Raw genomic sequence first — 15260 nt, 5'->3', positions numbered from 1 at the left:
TGTCTACTGCTTGTCCAGATCTCGGATTGTGAATCTCACACTTTTTTTTGTTTGTCACTTGCTCCAATTTTTCTATTGGATCTGTTTGCTGTTCCCTGTTTATTTCATTGTGTCCTAGAAGGCTTCTTTTTATGTTAGTTTACATTTTGTGGGATTAGTCTCTTGTATTCTCTGGTTGCATCTGTCCATGTATAAATCTATGCTATTTTACACAAGACATTGGAGCAACTGAGTATCGGTGAGTACATAGCGCTCTATGGGAAATAGATGCAGCTGTAGGTGAAGACCTTTTATAGATTTATTGGGATGTTGGTGGCAAACAGTACACACATGAATCAATATGGTAGCATCTGAGGGAAGCACTTTGCACTTTTTAAAGAGAAGAGCTGTGCAGATCACCATTTGCTGAATGTAAATTAGATGCCTGCATTCACCTCAGATTGTGCTCACATTCAAAAATCTGATTTTGGGGTGCGGAACGAGAAATTTAAATGAGTTTCAGGGAGTGTAGAGTAGATATTTATGGGGTGTTGCGTTCCCCCCCCCCCCCCCCCCCCCCAAGCACGAGAACTTGATTTTTGTACCTCCGTAGATGTGGCAGAGATTGGACTTGTGTCTACTTTCTATAGAATGCCTTTTGTATCTTACACACACACACACGTTGGCAAAAAATAAGCACATTTTTATGTGGACAAGTCAAAATTTAATAAACATTAAAAGCACATGTGATGCATTTAATAAAGACATTTATAATTTATAATTTATTACGTTCATTCTGGCTCAGATGATCACGCAGAGTATTTGCACAGGACATTTTACAAACCGGGGCGTAGATGTGCTCCTGTGTTTGTATGAGGTGGACAAAATGTAAAATGTTGAGCAAAATGAAATGTGCTGTGTCTGTATATTCTGCAGTTAAATGTGACTGTCACTAAGATAGAAAGGCTCTTTTACCAACTGTGAAACTTTTTGCTCGGTTAATTCATATTTCATATTGTTTTGCAGAAGTCCTGCAGAATGCCAAACTGGGGGAACAGTCAGAAATTGACTACATATATTATGTAGTGGATGAAGAAGATAATATGGTCAGTACTTTGAAAATAATTCACAGTAAACAAAAACTAGCTTGAAGGAGCTAGATATGGGTGTGCAGGTGAATAGGATACTAAAGGAAGTAAAACACAGGGAAGAAGGGTCCTGCTTGTGAGAACTTACAATCTAAAGGGGACAGAGTTTGGAGTGGGGTAGGGGATGAGTTGGGAGGAAGGGTGTAAAGCTTGTATGAAAAAATTAATTTTTAGCGCATGTTTGAAACATGGAAGAGTCTCATTGGGATTGGGAGTGATTTTTTCAAAGGTGGGGCACAGTACGGGAGAAGTCTTGGATTCTGGAGGGGGGAGAGGACATAATCAGCCGCTAGCTGAGCTGATGGTTGTTGGCAGAGTGAAGAGATCAGGAGGGAGAGTGGAGGGAAATGAGGTTGGATATGTAGGGGAGGAAGGAGTATGTGAGGGTTTTATAATTGAGAAGTTTTCAGTTAATTCTGTAAAAGACGGAGCCAGTATAGCGACTGGCAGAGAGGGAAGACTGACACAGGTCACCATGAGCGGGAAATGAGAAGAGCAGCGGTGTTAAGGATGGATTGAAGTGGGGAGAGACGAAGACAAAAGAGGAGCAATTTGCAAATACTCCATACAAGAGATGACAAGCAAGTGAATGAGTCATGGTAGTGTCCTTTGAGAGAAAGGGTCTGTTGAAACCTTGAAAGCTTGTACCATGGTTGGGAGAGCGATTGAATATGGAGAGTGAAGGAGATTAAGGAGTAAATGATGATGCCCAGGTAACTGACTTGTGGGGTAGAGAAGAGAGTAATGTTTGTTGTCAATGGATAAAGAGAGATGAGAGAAGGTGAGGGAACCCTGGAGAAAGACGATGTGTTTGACCTTAGACCTGTTTAGTTTGAAAAAGTGCTGGGACATCCAAAAGGAGGTAGCAGATAGACAACTGGAGACATGATTGAGGAGGTCAGTGGAAGAGAGGTAAATTTGGGAATCATCAGCGTAAAGCTGGTACTGGAGGCCGAAGGATCAGATGAGATTTCCAAGGGAGGGAGTGTAAAAGAAGAGAAGGTGGCTGAGAATGGAGCCTTCAGTGACACTAACATGTAGAGAATGAGGAGGGGAGGTGGAGACAGCGGTAGCAACAGAGAAGAAGCGGTTGGATTGGTAGGAGGTAAGCCAGGAGAGCACAGTGACGCAGACGCCAATGGAGTTGAGGGTTTGCAGGAGGAGTTGGTGGTCCATGATATGTTAGCAAGGGTGGTTTCTGTGGATTGGAGGGAGCAAAATCCAGATTGAAGTGGGTCAAGGAGAGAGTTAGAAGAGAGAAAGGTGGTGAGGCGATTGTAGACAAGCCGCTCAAGTAGCTTAGAGGCAAAAGGGAGGAGAGAGATCGAGCAGGAGTAAGCGAGAGAGAGATAATCAAGGAAGGTTTTTGAGTATAGGTAGACAAGGGCATGCTTGAAGGATGCGGTGAAGGTACCAGAGGAGATGGACTGTTTGAAGAGGTGGGAGAAGGCTGTGGGAGAGATATGCGAGAAGTGCATGGACTTCATCACCAGAGACAAGGGGCGGGGATGTATGACTGGCTACACCAAGCCAGCCATTAGTTCAAATATCCTATATTAGAGCTAGAGCTGTAGCTAGTAAAGAGCTTGTCACACCGTAGCCGTGGTTGCCGCTAATAACTGTATATGAAATCCCTTTCCTTGGTATGGCTTTTACAACTGTCATCTCCTTGTTCTATAATAATTGTAACTATCAATGTGCTTTTATTCTTAGGAAGCACCAGGGACATCTGCATCAGATCGGTGAGTTTTACTTTTTTAACAAACAGAAACTTATAAATGCTGATTGTATAGACAGCAATTGCAAATATTATTTAAGCTATGGACAGAAAGATATGGTCTTTGTGGAGGTACATAGTTCTAGAAATAGGTGTTAATTTTAAAAATAAGTGAGATAAATGTGATTTATACAGTAGCTCATGTAAACTGTACAGTAGTAGTAATGCAGGATGTTTATAAATCACAGCTTACTACAATCCCAGTTGAAATTCAAATGTTAAATCATCCATTCCTTTTTGCAGAAATCCTTTGTTGACAAGCGATTCTCATGCTGACGATCCAGATCTGCCAGTTTTTAATTGCTCTATAAAAAGTAAGGATTTATTTGGTATTGTGGATTGTTAAAGTGACTTTGTTTGGTTTCAAAATCTGTATAAATCAGACACACCTATCTCATTATTTTTTTTTGCCAATTTGTTTTTTAATTATTTTGACTGCATTTTTAGTATTACATATACAATTACTTTAAAATAATACATAAAACAAAAATGAAAAGACGATAATAAAATTATGCAGATGGCAGCAGTTAATATAGAGTTGCATTTGTGCAGAAAGAAGTAGTAAGGACCGCACGTGTCGGTAAAGTGCAATACAATATAATGTTTGACCAAAGCGTCTTGAGAACTAGAGACATTTGTCAAAGATACAGTGCCTGTAACATGGATCTGAAACTTCACCCTACAGGACAAAAGAAAATTGGTTCCAGCATTTCTATAGCCACCGATACACCTGTTCAGCTTATAAATTAGATCGATGTACTGATTGTGTCTGTTTTGTTTTTTAAAGGGAGATCTTTATTTCCCATTTGCAGCCAGATTAGAAGGATCAAAATCCATTCATAGGTAACAGACTTTCTAGTATAAAATAAACATTCAAAATAAGGTATCTGTTTTGAGACTTATGTGTATAGCTATCAATAATTCCTATTAGAAATTGTAATGGTGATATAAAGCTTTGCTATCTATTAAGTTTAGTTAAGTGGGAGATAACAGTCCACCAGAATTGGGATATACTTGGGTTATACCACTGTATGAAAGTGTCATCAGCACCCTGGCTTTAAGGGCAGTTGCTGAGGGTGATAAATATTATATACATCGGGAAAGGTACCCTGTTCAAAATTAAACATTATATAAATTGATGCTTTGTATTGGCTGACATTAAGAAGAGCAACCCCAATGCCTCTCTCTGTTCATACTCCATTGTCAGTACCCTCTATATTTTGTTTATCGGCTAGTTTTGACAGTTTAAGTACACTAATAGGTTACATATTTTAGGTAGAAGTTATGGGTTTTATTAAAGTAGTTTTATTGTTTTCCAATAAGCATTGTCTAAGTGATTTCTTGTGGGTCCAAAGCACAGTCGATTTATTTAGAAAAAGCAAAAGTTTAGTAGTTCAATACATAATTATAATACACTACAGCCGATACCAAATACATACATACATACCGCCGCTCCCTCGCTGCGCTCAGCTGGTACCAGCTACAATACTTCAGTCCCGAAGACTGTGGTCAGAGATGACTGAAGCTGGTCCCAGCAAAGCTGTATTATATACATTCAGTGTTACAGAGAAAATAATACAGATGATGTGGCTTGCTTCTATAGGTCCAGGCTTCAGGAGGGTGCAGTGTAATGCAGGTCATAGGCCAGTTCAAACAACCCCCTCCAAGGGTGGGGGTCAACATTCCAGATGATTCTCCTGCCCAGAAACCAGTTTAAGCTAGTCTATTTACAATACACAGTCAGTAACATTTTAAACATTTATTCCCTAACATCGCTAACTAGAGTATGCAATGTGTGATCCCTTCGGTGAATGAACCGCACAACTGCGGACACATAGGGGATTAAAATGATACTAAACATGACATGTTTCCTGTAACCTGAACCCTAAATATCACTAAAGTGTACATATAACCTTAATATATATAACTATAAACTAAATACCATCTGCTCATAAATCACTGTGGAATGGAACCATTATAAATATGAAATATATAAATAAATGGATGTGAGTGTGCGAGTGTATTTTATCGTGAGATAGCGCCGTGCCATGTGGCGTACTGATCGCAATCGCATAATAATAATAAACTATCACCTTAAAGATTTTATATGTAGGATCTCAGTATCACGTTTCATTGCTGTAAATTCCCCCTTGGTGTATGACCATGCTGTCTGTAGATCCCAGACAGGTTACCATAAGAGAGAGTCTTAATCCTAGAAACAATTTTTACTTTTACTATAGACCGTATACCTCTGGAGCTTGGAATAACCTTTTGTATGCAATTCAAGGGTGCAATAAAACATGTAATGCATTATTTGGAATGGTAAGGGTACGATAGAACATGTATCAACAATATAGAATATTCTACTACAGTTCCTCATGTCTAACAGGTTCATTCGTCCACTGCATGTCTTTTAACTCAGACAACATGCTCAAGTTTCCTTGTATCTTTGGGAGACTCCAAACTAAGGGACCTAGCTGTCTTACCTTTCCCCTAGTGACCTCCCACCCCATAATTCGGGTATCTCAGGAATATTTAGTGGAAAGAGAACTAGTCCTACTCAATATAACTCTGAAGCACGTGAGAGCACACCCAGCACTTAGTTTGGTCTAAAACCTTACCCACCCAAGAATGATAATCATTCTCAAGGATGCCTGCTCAAATCCGAATATTACTGGACTGGCATCGCTGGATGTACCTTTCTTCAACTATGGGGTCCACGTACTTACGGATGTGATACTCCTCAGACAATAGCCCCTCGCACTTTCTCCAAGCTCAAAGGTTTCCAACTTTTCCTTTACCTCTGAATTGAATAGAGTAATTGGCTGGACCGATTGTGCTACCAACTTCTCCTTCATCCCCAACTCCTCAATATCACTACTTGAACCAGCCTCTGTCACCTGTCTACAATCAAAAGAATTGACTGTCCTGAAAAGAGAATGAGATGAGGGAAAAAAAACTACCACTTCATGCTGGGCAACTGTCTTTGCAAAGTCCTTGGCTCATGTGTTGCTAACTGCAATCGGGGCCTCCCAGAACAGATTCACAAGTGTAATTGGAACCTTCTCTGGGTGTTGGCTTCTCTGCAGTGGATGGAATGGGTACTAGTGTCTCTCTGCTACCCCTAAAGACGTGATGCTGGTCATCAACACTTGACACCTGTCTGTCAAATAACCGGAGCATAGGAAGTTACAGTTCCACAACTTACTCTCCCGGACCAACATCCTGACAGTTAGTGCAACACCTCAGGAGACAGTGTTTTGAGCGTTTTTGGTTGCTGTCTCACTATTTACCTTTCCTCTCAAGGTCTAGACCAGTCTCTCAGTTACAAACTCATCACAAGAAAAGTCAAAACCATTTCAAAAGTCAACAGGTTAAGAGGCAGCTCAGGTGTAATCTTGATAGTGGGGAGGACTAGTGGCAAAAGCTACCAGCCACTTCAATCAAGTTTCAACCCTCATTCTATTAAATTCGTTCTAGCTAGTAGTGTTACTTTGTTTTCACACTGGTTTGTGGCTAATGAAAAAGTATGTAATTTGTTATCACTGCTCATACATTATACATTTATTATCAATAACATGAATACCCCTATTACCTTTTATAACTCTAGGGCTATCACATTGAATAACAAAAGCCCTGAGTATGACACAGTAATATATTAGAAACATTTCAATACACCTTTACCAAGATATATTTCATCGGTACACCAGTGCATACTTGAGGATCCCGCGATGTGGTAATTGGATGACATGGATTTGTTTTATCTGGAGAAATTTCACCTGTAGGAGGGGTATGGGATGGCTCTATTGGTATCATCTTCCTGACACTCTCTCAATCAAGACAGGACATTGCCTTCCTACTAGCTTGAGAAGAAACGTCTGGTGCACCCCAATATACTCTTACCAGCTTGCACATACCTTCTGTACACACCTGAGCCAAACCATGTGCTGCCTCCGCTAGGTCTGGAAGATACACTCTGGGAGCTACTGGTCTACCTTGTCCATCTCTCCAGGGTCCATAAGACTCTTGACCACATCCCTTGCAGACTGTTGCAGACTGTTTATTCTTCAGGTAACACAAATCTCATATATTAACTAATTTGTGAGTGTGTGTGTGTACACAGTTTAAAACAATACAACGAAAAACAAAACATAGATTTGTCAGCTGTCACATAAAACCCTGCTGTCTATTTGACAGCCATGTACAGTCGTGTGTGTAAGTGTGGACATTACTAGCAGCTGTTAGGCACTCCTGTTAGGGACTCCAGAAGCCAATACCACAAAATTCAGAGTCTGCTCCGAAGGCCTGGTTTTCACTGTTGCCCCTAGTGGTGGGGACAGACTTGGCCGCAGACAACGGAGGGTCATGAGATGGGTACTGGCTGAGGAGAACCCAGGAAGGAGGAATATAGGCAGACAGCGAATCCGGTAAACTAGCCAAGGTCAGGGGTCACTTGCAGAGAAGAATAGTCAAAAACACGCCAAGGGGTCAGGGTCACGAGCAGGTCAGCAGAATCCGAGGTACAGGTCAAAAGATCAGGGACACAGGCAAGAAGGCAAAATCCAGTAAGCAGGCAAATGGTCACAACAGCAATCCAGCAGGAACAGAGAGCAGGTCAGCACAAGTGGCATACACAGACGCTATAACCGTCAGGGAGGCTAAGCCCTCCCTGCCTTATATACAGACTCTGGCCAATCAGGGCTTAGCCCTGTAATGCATCACAGGTAGGCTGATTACTAACATAATTAGCCCGCAGGCTAACCTAGCGAATGCGCCCGGCTGCATCACTTGCCGGGGCGCACCGCTTGCTACACTCGGCGTCCGGACGTTGCCTTGGCAACGGTCGGGCACGAGTATCCGGAAGTGACGCCCCGGTCGCTATGACGAGGGCCGGGGACATCAACACAGGAAGGAGGAGAGTCGCTGCGGTGCCCGTGGCCGCCGCGGCTCCTGACAGTACCCTTCACTTGAGGAGGGGTTAAGAAACCCCGACATCCTGGTTTTTCAGGAAATTTTTTGAAAAATTCCTTAAATCTATCCGCATGTAGACATCTCTGCGGCACCCAAGAACGTTCTTCCAAGTCACGGCCCTTCCATTGAATAAGAAAGTTAATTTGTGCCTGGACTTTCCTGGAATCCAATATTTTTTGTATCACAAATTCTCGGTGTCCTTCCACATCAACTGAATGAGGCCTCCGAGGGTGAACACGTCTGAATTTGCTAGAGAAAATTACAGGTTTGAGTAGGGAGCAGTGGAACGTATTAGGGATCTTCAAGGAGCGCGGGATTTTCAGTCTAAAGGCCACCGGATTTACCTGTTTAACAATAACAAAGGGACCGATGAATCTGGGACCAAGTTTTTTACAAGGTTGTCTAAGCCTGATATTTTACGGGTGGAGAGCCAAACCCTCTGACCCACTTTCAAAGAGCAGCCTCTACGGTGTTGATCTGAATTTTTTTTTAGTAAAAAGAGGCCTGTTTTAAGGCAGTGTGAACTTTTATCCAGATGTTCTTCAGAATCGTTGCCGTAGAGCGAATGCCAGGAAGCCCAGAAGAGTCGAGCACAGCCAGTGAGTTGGATCTAGGATGAAATCCAAAGTTGCTGTAGAACGGGGAGGTACAAGTGGAGGAGTGACAGGAATTCTTGTAGGCAAACTCTGCCCAGGGTAACAGAGTTGACCTGTTGTTGTGGAACTCAGTGGTGTATAACCGTAAAAATTGTTCTAAAGCCTGATTGACCCTCTCAGTCTGTCCATTAGACTGTGGATGATATGCTGAGGAGAGACTGATGTTCGTTCCCAGGAGACCACAGAAGGACTTCCAGAACTGAGCAATGAACTGGGAACCGCGGTCAGAAACAATATCCAACAGTAGAACAAACAATTTTCCCCTGGCGCACGTGTATATACTCGAAGCAATAAAAGGCATTTTATTTAGTAACAATATGTCAAACATTTGAAATATACAGTAGAAACAAGTATCAAATAAGGTTGCAACCTTGTTAACAAAAGTATCACTGATTACATGCATACTGTTGCAGTGGGATGTACACAGATCGATATAATGTGAATCACATAACACAATAGGCTAGGTAAGTAATCTTAACACACAAATATAAATCTGCATAGTAGAAGTCCAGAAAAGTCCTACTAAAGAAGGTATAATTCCTTCAATATCCAAATGAGAGAGTGCTGGCCAATAGATGTAGCTCCTAAACGATAAAATACATGCTATAGGTATGTGTATAGTTCCAGTATATCTCCGTGGTGTGTTAGGTTCCAGGACCAGTCGGCCCAAATATTGGTATTGGTGGTCCAAAGAATAGTTCACATAGGCAGTGTAGTCTTAGGTCCCGATATTTGCTGCTGAATGCGAGTGGAAGCCTCTGGGACCGTGTTTCAAAACAATATGTAATATATGTCCAAAAGGTCCAGCCAGGACGTTGTGGACTCTCACTTACCCTGTAAGGGCTGATGTGCTCTTTCAGGGAGCTGTCTCGTTGTGTGCAGCTGCAGTTAGACTCCTTGGTGTGTGCCACAGTCGCGGCCGCGGTTCGGCCAATAATGCGCATGCGGCGATAATTTAGAGAAGCAGTCCTCAGTTAGTTCTATGGCTAGAACAAGTAGTGGGCTGAGGTTCTGTCTCAAACCAACGCGTTTCGCTCAATGCTTCGTCAGGGTGATGGATGGATCCTAAGGAGGGAGCTGTTTCTTAAATACACTTCCGGAGAGGATAAGTGACGTGATTGGTTGTTCTGGACTTCTACTATGCAGATTTATATTTGTGTGTTAAGATTACTTACCTAGCCTATTGTGTTATGTGATTCACATTATATCGATCTGTGTACATTCCACTGCAACAGTATGCATGTAATCAGTGATACTTTTGTTAACAAGGTTGCAACCTTATTTGATACTCGTTTCTACTGTATATTTCAAATGTTTGACATATTGAAGCAATAAAAGGCATTTTATTTAGTAACGAGTATATACACGTGCGCCAGGGGAAAATTGTTTGTTCTACTGGTTACCTTCCAAGGGTTGGAACTTCCCTTGACATTCCCCCAGGCTGCCTACAACACCCTCCATTAGGGAGCGCTCACCTAAACCCCCCTCCTAATATCCAACGGTAACCCATGGAGCCGAAAGATGTGCTGGACAAAAAGTGAGGCCAAGGTCTGTGCGCTAGGGAGCCTGGTTAGAGGTATGAATGGGCCATTTTACTAAAGAGGTCGACCACCACCCAGATAGTATTGTGGCCTGCTGAGGAAGGGAGTTCCACTTTAAAAATCCATCGACAAGTGATTCCACGGTCTAGTGGGGACAGATAAAGGCATAAGCTGGCCAGAAGGACGGCTCCTGGGAGTCTTGTTTTTAGCACAAATCTCACATGACAAAACAAGATCTCGAGCATCCGAAGACCTGGTGGACCACCAGACAGAGCGTGAGAGATTTTCTATGGTTTTCCGGGTTACCTGGATGTCTAGCGGTTTTATGGTCGTGGACCTCAGTGAGGACAGCCTTCCGGAGATGGACCGGTACAAATAAGCGGTTAGCAGGGGTCTCTGAAGGTGCCAATTTCTGGAATCTGAGAAGGGTTATCCCTAAGTCCTGAGCTAGACCGGCATGAATAATTGAAGGTGGTAAGATAGGCAATGGTTTAGTAACTGATGCATGATATGCGGTATAGCTTCTGGATAACGCATCAGCCTTAATGTTCTTAGACCCTGGTCGGTAAGTAATAACAAAGCGAAAGCGGGTAAAGAACAATGACCAACGAGCTTGTCTTTGATTCAATCGCTTTGCTGTTTCAATATACTGCAGATTCTTATGATCAGTAATAACTGAGATGACATGGAGGGCCCCTTCCAGCCAATGGTGCCATTCTTCAAACACCCATTTGATGGCTAAAAGTTCTCGATTACCAACATCATAGTTGGCCTCTGCGGAAGAGAACTTACGGGAGAAAAAAGCACAGCAAAACAGTCGGTGGTTACCAGGATCTTTCTGAGAAAGTACAGCACTGCACCAATGTCAGAGGCGTCCACCTCCACAATGAAAGGCAGCCCCGGATTAGGATGCCTTAAGACAGGAGCAGATATAAATTCTTTTTTTAGCGCCTCAAAGGAACTGAGGGCCTCAGAAGACCAATTATCAGGAAGCGCACCCTTCCTGGTGAGGGCCACAATAGGAGCCACCAAATCAGAGAACCCCTGAATAAACCTGCGGTAGTAATTGGCGAAGCCTAAGAATCTTTGTATGGCTTTCAGATTAATGGGTTGCACCCAATCTAAAATAGCTTGCACCTTATTCGGGTCCATAGAAAAACCGGAGGCGGATATGACATATCCCAGGAAAGATACTCTCTGGACCTCGAACTCACATTTTTCAAGCTTGGCAAATAAATGGTTGTCCCGTAACATGCGGAGTACTTGCTGAACATAAAGCCAATGTTGAGACAACAAATAAGAATATATCAATATATCTAGGTATACCACGACGAATTGATCAAGGAATTCCCGAAGAACTTCATTAATAAGGTCCTGGAAAACTGCTGGTGCGTTGCAGAGACCGAATGGCATAAGTAAATACTCGTAATGACCAGACTGAGTATTAAACGCCGTCTTCCACTCGTCTCCATCCCTAATGCGAATTAGATTATATGCCCCACGAAGGTCAATTTTGGTGAAGATGGTAGCACCTTTGAGCTGGTCAAACAGTACTGAGATGAGAGGAAGCGGGTAGGTATTTTTGAGACTGATCTTGTTGAGACCCCTATAATCAATACAAGGACGTAGTCCACCATCTTTTTTGGAGACAAAGAAGCAGCCAGCTCCCACTGGCGATTTTGAAGGCCTAATGATGCCTTTCTGTAGGTTTTCTTCAACATATTCCTGCATAGCTTTGGTTTCAGGACCAGAGAGTGCGTATAGTCTTCCCTTAGGTAATTTAGCGTCCGGAATTAGGTCGATAGCACAGTAGAAGTCTCGGTGAGGAGGCAGGGTGTCGGCAGCTTTTTTACAGAATACATCCCTGAATTCATGGTATTGTGGAGGTAGAGAGTCAGAAGCAGGCTGTAGCATCCGAAGGGGTAATTTTAAACAAGACTGAGAACATGAAGGCCTCCACTGGATGATTTCCCCTAGTGCCCAATCGATTACAGGATTATGAAGTCGCAGCCAGGGATGCCCTAATATGACTGGTACAGACGGGCAATTAATCAGAAAGAGAGTCAAGGTTTCTGTATGAAGGGTTCCTACCGATACACGTAACGGTGGAGTCTCATACACCACCTTACCTCCGGGAAGTGATTCCCCGTCTAATCCGCATACAGTAATAATTGTACTGACATTCTGGAAAGGAATTCCTGAAGTCTTAGCAAATCCGATATCCAGGAAATTCCCTGCGGGACCGCTATCAATAAAAGCCAAGGTATAGACAGAATGGTCACCAAAATTGAACTGCACAGGAACCAATAATGCATTACTTGAGGAGATAATCTGCAGACCTAGGTGGACCTCCTCTATCGCTCCTAGGCCAAATCTTTTCCCGGCTTGTTAGGGCAAGTATGGGAAAAATGTCCTTTGGTGCCACAGTAAAGACATAGTCTCAAAGTCCGCCTTCTAGTTTTTTCTTCTGTGGAAAGGCGATACGCCCCTAGTTGCATCGGCTCTTCTGGCTCCAAGGGTGCAGAAGCAAATACAGATGAAAGACCAGACGGTGTTTCTCTCTCCGCCTTTCTCTCCCTGATCCATCTATCGATTTTAATGGCAAGTTGCATCAGGTCTTCCAATGACATTGGCGAAGGGTACTGTACCAGCGCGTCCTTGATCTGCTCCGACAAGCCTAAACAAGGTTGACTGCGTAATGCAGGGCCGTTCCATTCACTGTCGGTAGACCAACGCCTGAACTCGACACAGAATTCTTCAGCGGAACGCCGGCCCTGTTTCAGAGCCCTCAGATGAGCCTCAGCTGAAGCCACACGATCAGGATCATCGTACAGTAGGTCCAAAGCGTTAAAAAACGCCTCAACGGAGAGTAGCGAATGGCTTGTAGGAGGAAGACTAAATGCACAGGACTGGGGGTCACCTTGGAGGAGGGATATAATGATACAGTCCTGTTGCTGTTCTGACCCAGAAGAGCGATGTCTTAGCCGAAAATAAAGTTTACAGCTTTCCTTGAAGTTGCAAAACAGTGATCTTTCTCCGGAGAACCGGTCTGGCAGGTTCAACTTAGGTTCTGGAACAAATGCTGAGAAACCCTGCTGGGCTTGTGAAGACCTTGCAGCTTCCTCTTGAGCAGCTAGCCGGTGCAAAAGTCCTTGGACCACCTGGGATAAAGCTTGGATCTGTCCTGCGAGGACTTGAGCTAGAGAGGGGTTCGTCCCATTACTTTCCATGGAGAATCCTCCCCAGAATTCACTGGCCGGTTATAATGTTAGGAACTCGTGTTAGGAACTCCAGCAGCCAATACCACAAAACCCGGAGTCTGCTCCGAAGGTCTGGTTTTCACTGTTGCCCCTAGTGGTGGGGACAGACTTGGCCGCAGACAACGGAAGGTCGTGAGATGGGTACTGGCTGCGGAGAACCCAGGAAGGAGGAATTTAGGCAGACAGCGAATCCGGTAAAATAGCCAAGGTCAGGGGTCACTTGCAGAGAAGAATAGTCAAAAACACGCCAAGGGGTCAGGGTCACGAGCAGGTCAGCAGAATCCAAAGTACAGGCCAAAAGATCAGGGACACAGGCAAGAAGGCAAAATCCAGTAAGCAGGCAAATGGTCACAACAGCAATCCAGCAGGAACAGAGAGCAGGTCAGCACAAGTGGCATACACAGACGCTATAACCGTCAGGGAGGCTAAGCACTCCCTGCCTTATATACAGACTCTGGCCAATCAGGGCTAAGCCCTGTAATACATAACAGGTAGGCTGATTACTGACATAATTAGCCCGCAGGCTAACCTAGCGCATGCGCCTGGCTTGCCGGGGCGCACCGCTTGCTACACTCGGCATCCGGGTATCCGGAAGTGACGCCTAGGCCGTCATGGCGACAGCCGGGGACGTCACTACAGGAAGAAGGAGACTCGCGGCAGGGCCAGTGGCCGCCGCGGCTCCTGACAGCAGCTACTTCAGTTGGTAACTGTGTCACTGTATCAAGTCCTACTTGTGCTGGCATTGCTATAAAAAGGTCTTCAGTTGTCTCAACGTCACCCCCTAGAATAGAAAAATGCTGAAGACCAATATATATCAATTGATATTCCCTCTGCCAACTCACATGCCATTTTCAATCCCACACGTTCAGCTACTTGGCTAAGTGAGAAGGGCAAAAGGGGTCTATCTCTATAACACTTTCTTCAAATATAACAGTATCCAGTACATGTCTGTCTAACAGTGAAAAAATATAAAACATGGAAATTTTACATTTTCTAGGGTTTCACATTATGTCATGTCTTATGGCAAAAATCCTACTCCAATGTTCTACACAGAGATGTATATCTGTATGTTTAACCTCCAGCGATCCATCCACCCTTTGTGCATATATATATATATATATATAAGGCACACTTTGCACAGGAGACAAAAAAAAAAGGCAGCTTCTATACATATAAAAACAAACCCCTAGCTGCTTCTGTGACTTATGTCAATCTATTGTGAGTATCCCTGACTCCATCTGATGTCACAAACGTCTTAAGAGACCATGTGTACGTGTTTTCGTATCTTCTTTACAAGAAAAGAGTGAGATACTAACAGAGATGTAAAGAATGAAGAATAGGAGAGCAACAAATAATAAGAATACAAGGATTTGAAAACAAGCAGAAAAGGAGATTTTACAGCAAACATGACAGCTGGATTGGACACTATGGGAAAATGGCTGTATTTATTCCACTAATCCCCTTAGCTTTTGGCTAAACTATGACCCCTCCCCGTACTTTACTAGGTGGTTTTACGTCAACAGGTTAATCCAGTGTCGGCCGTCGTTAGCTCATATGGAACTCTGTATCACCATAACTATATACCTTTGTGACAGACTTCCTGGCTTATAATAGAGAAGTGCAAAATTAACTCTTAGTGACTCATACTTAGTAGCTCACATGTGTTTCTATCTGAAATACATAAAATGCCATTTAGAGTAAAGTATGTACATACTTCATTTTTGAATAATGACTCTCAGCTAAACAAATTATCATGAGCCACTGTAGCCTAAAACAAAGAGTGTTACAATGATCCATTGTTAATTAGTCTTTCAAGAGTCATTTTTCCACTTCTCCATCCCACCCCTTAATCACTAAGCCTATATTTCTTTTGTTTATCCTTATCTATGAATAAGAAAAGACAAGATAGTTATTTTTAAACAACAAAT

At 43.1% G+C, this 15260-nt stretch overlaps 1 protein-coding gene and 1 pseudogene across 1 annotated transcript in view; both read left to right on the top strand.

Moving 5' to 3' along the window:
• The window catches only part of LOC142139809 (tripartite motif containing 13-like), a 693488-nt pseudogene that overhangs the window by 81172 nt on the left and 597056 nt on the right, over positions 1-15260 (top strand).
• The window catches only part of LOC142141018 (uncharacterized), a 130102-nt gene that overhangs the window by 46646 nt on the left and 68196 nt on the right, over positions 1-15260 (top strand). Inside the window, exons 8-10 of the mRNA XM_075199080.1 lie at positions 1006-1085; positions 2841-2869; positions 3148-3218. Of these exons, the coding sequence (XP_075055181.1) occupies positions 1006-1085; positions 2841-2869; positions 3148-3218 (180 nt within the window). The remainder of the gene's footprint in view (positions 1-1005; positions 1086-2840; positions 2870-3147; positions 3219-15260) is intronic.

Source organism: Mixophyes fleayi, chromosome 2, assembly GCF_038048845.1.
Source record: "Mixophyes fleayi isolate aMixFle1 chromosome 2, aMixFle1.hap1, whole genome shotgun sequence".
Lineage (NCBI taxonomy): Eukaryota > Metazoa > Chordata > Amphibia > Anura > Limnodynastidae > Mixophyes > Mixophyes fleayi.
Note: the sequence above shows the minus strand (reverse complement) of the source record. Positions and strands in the feature narration are given on the sequence as shown.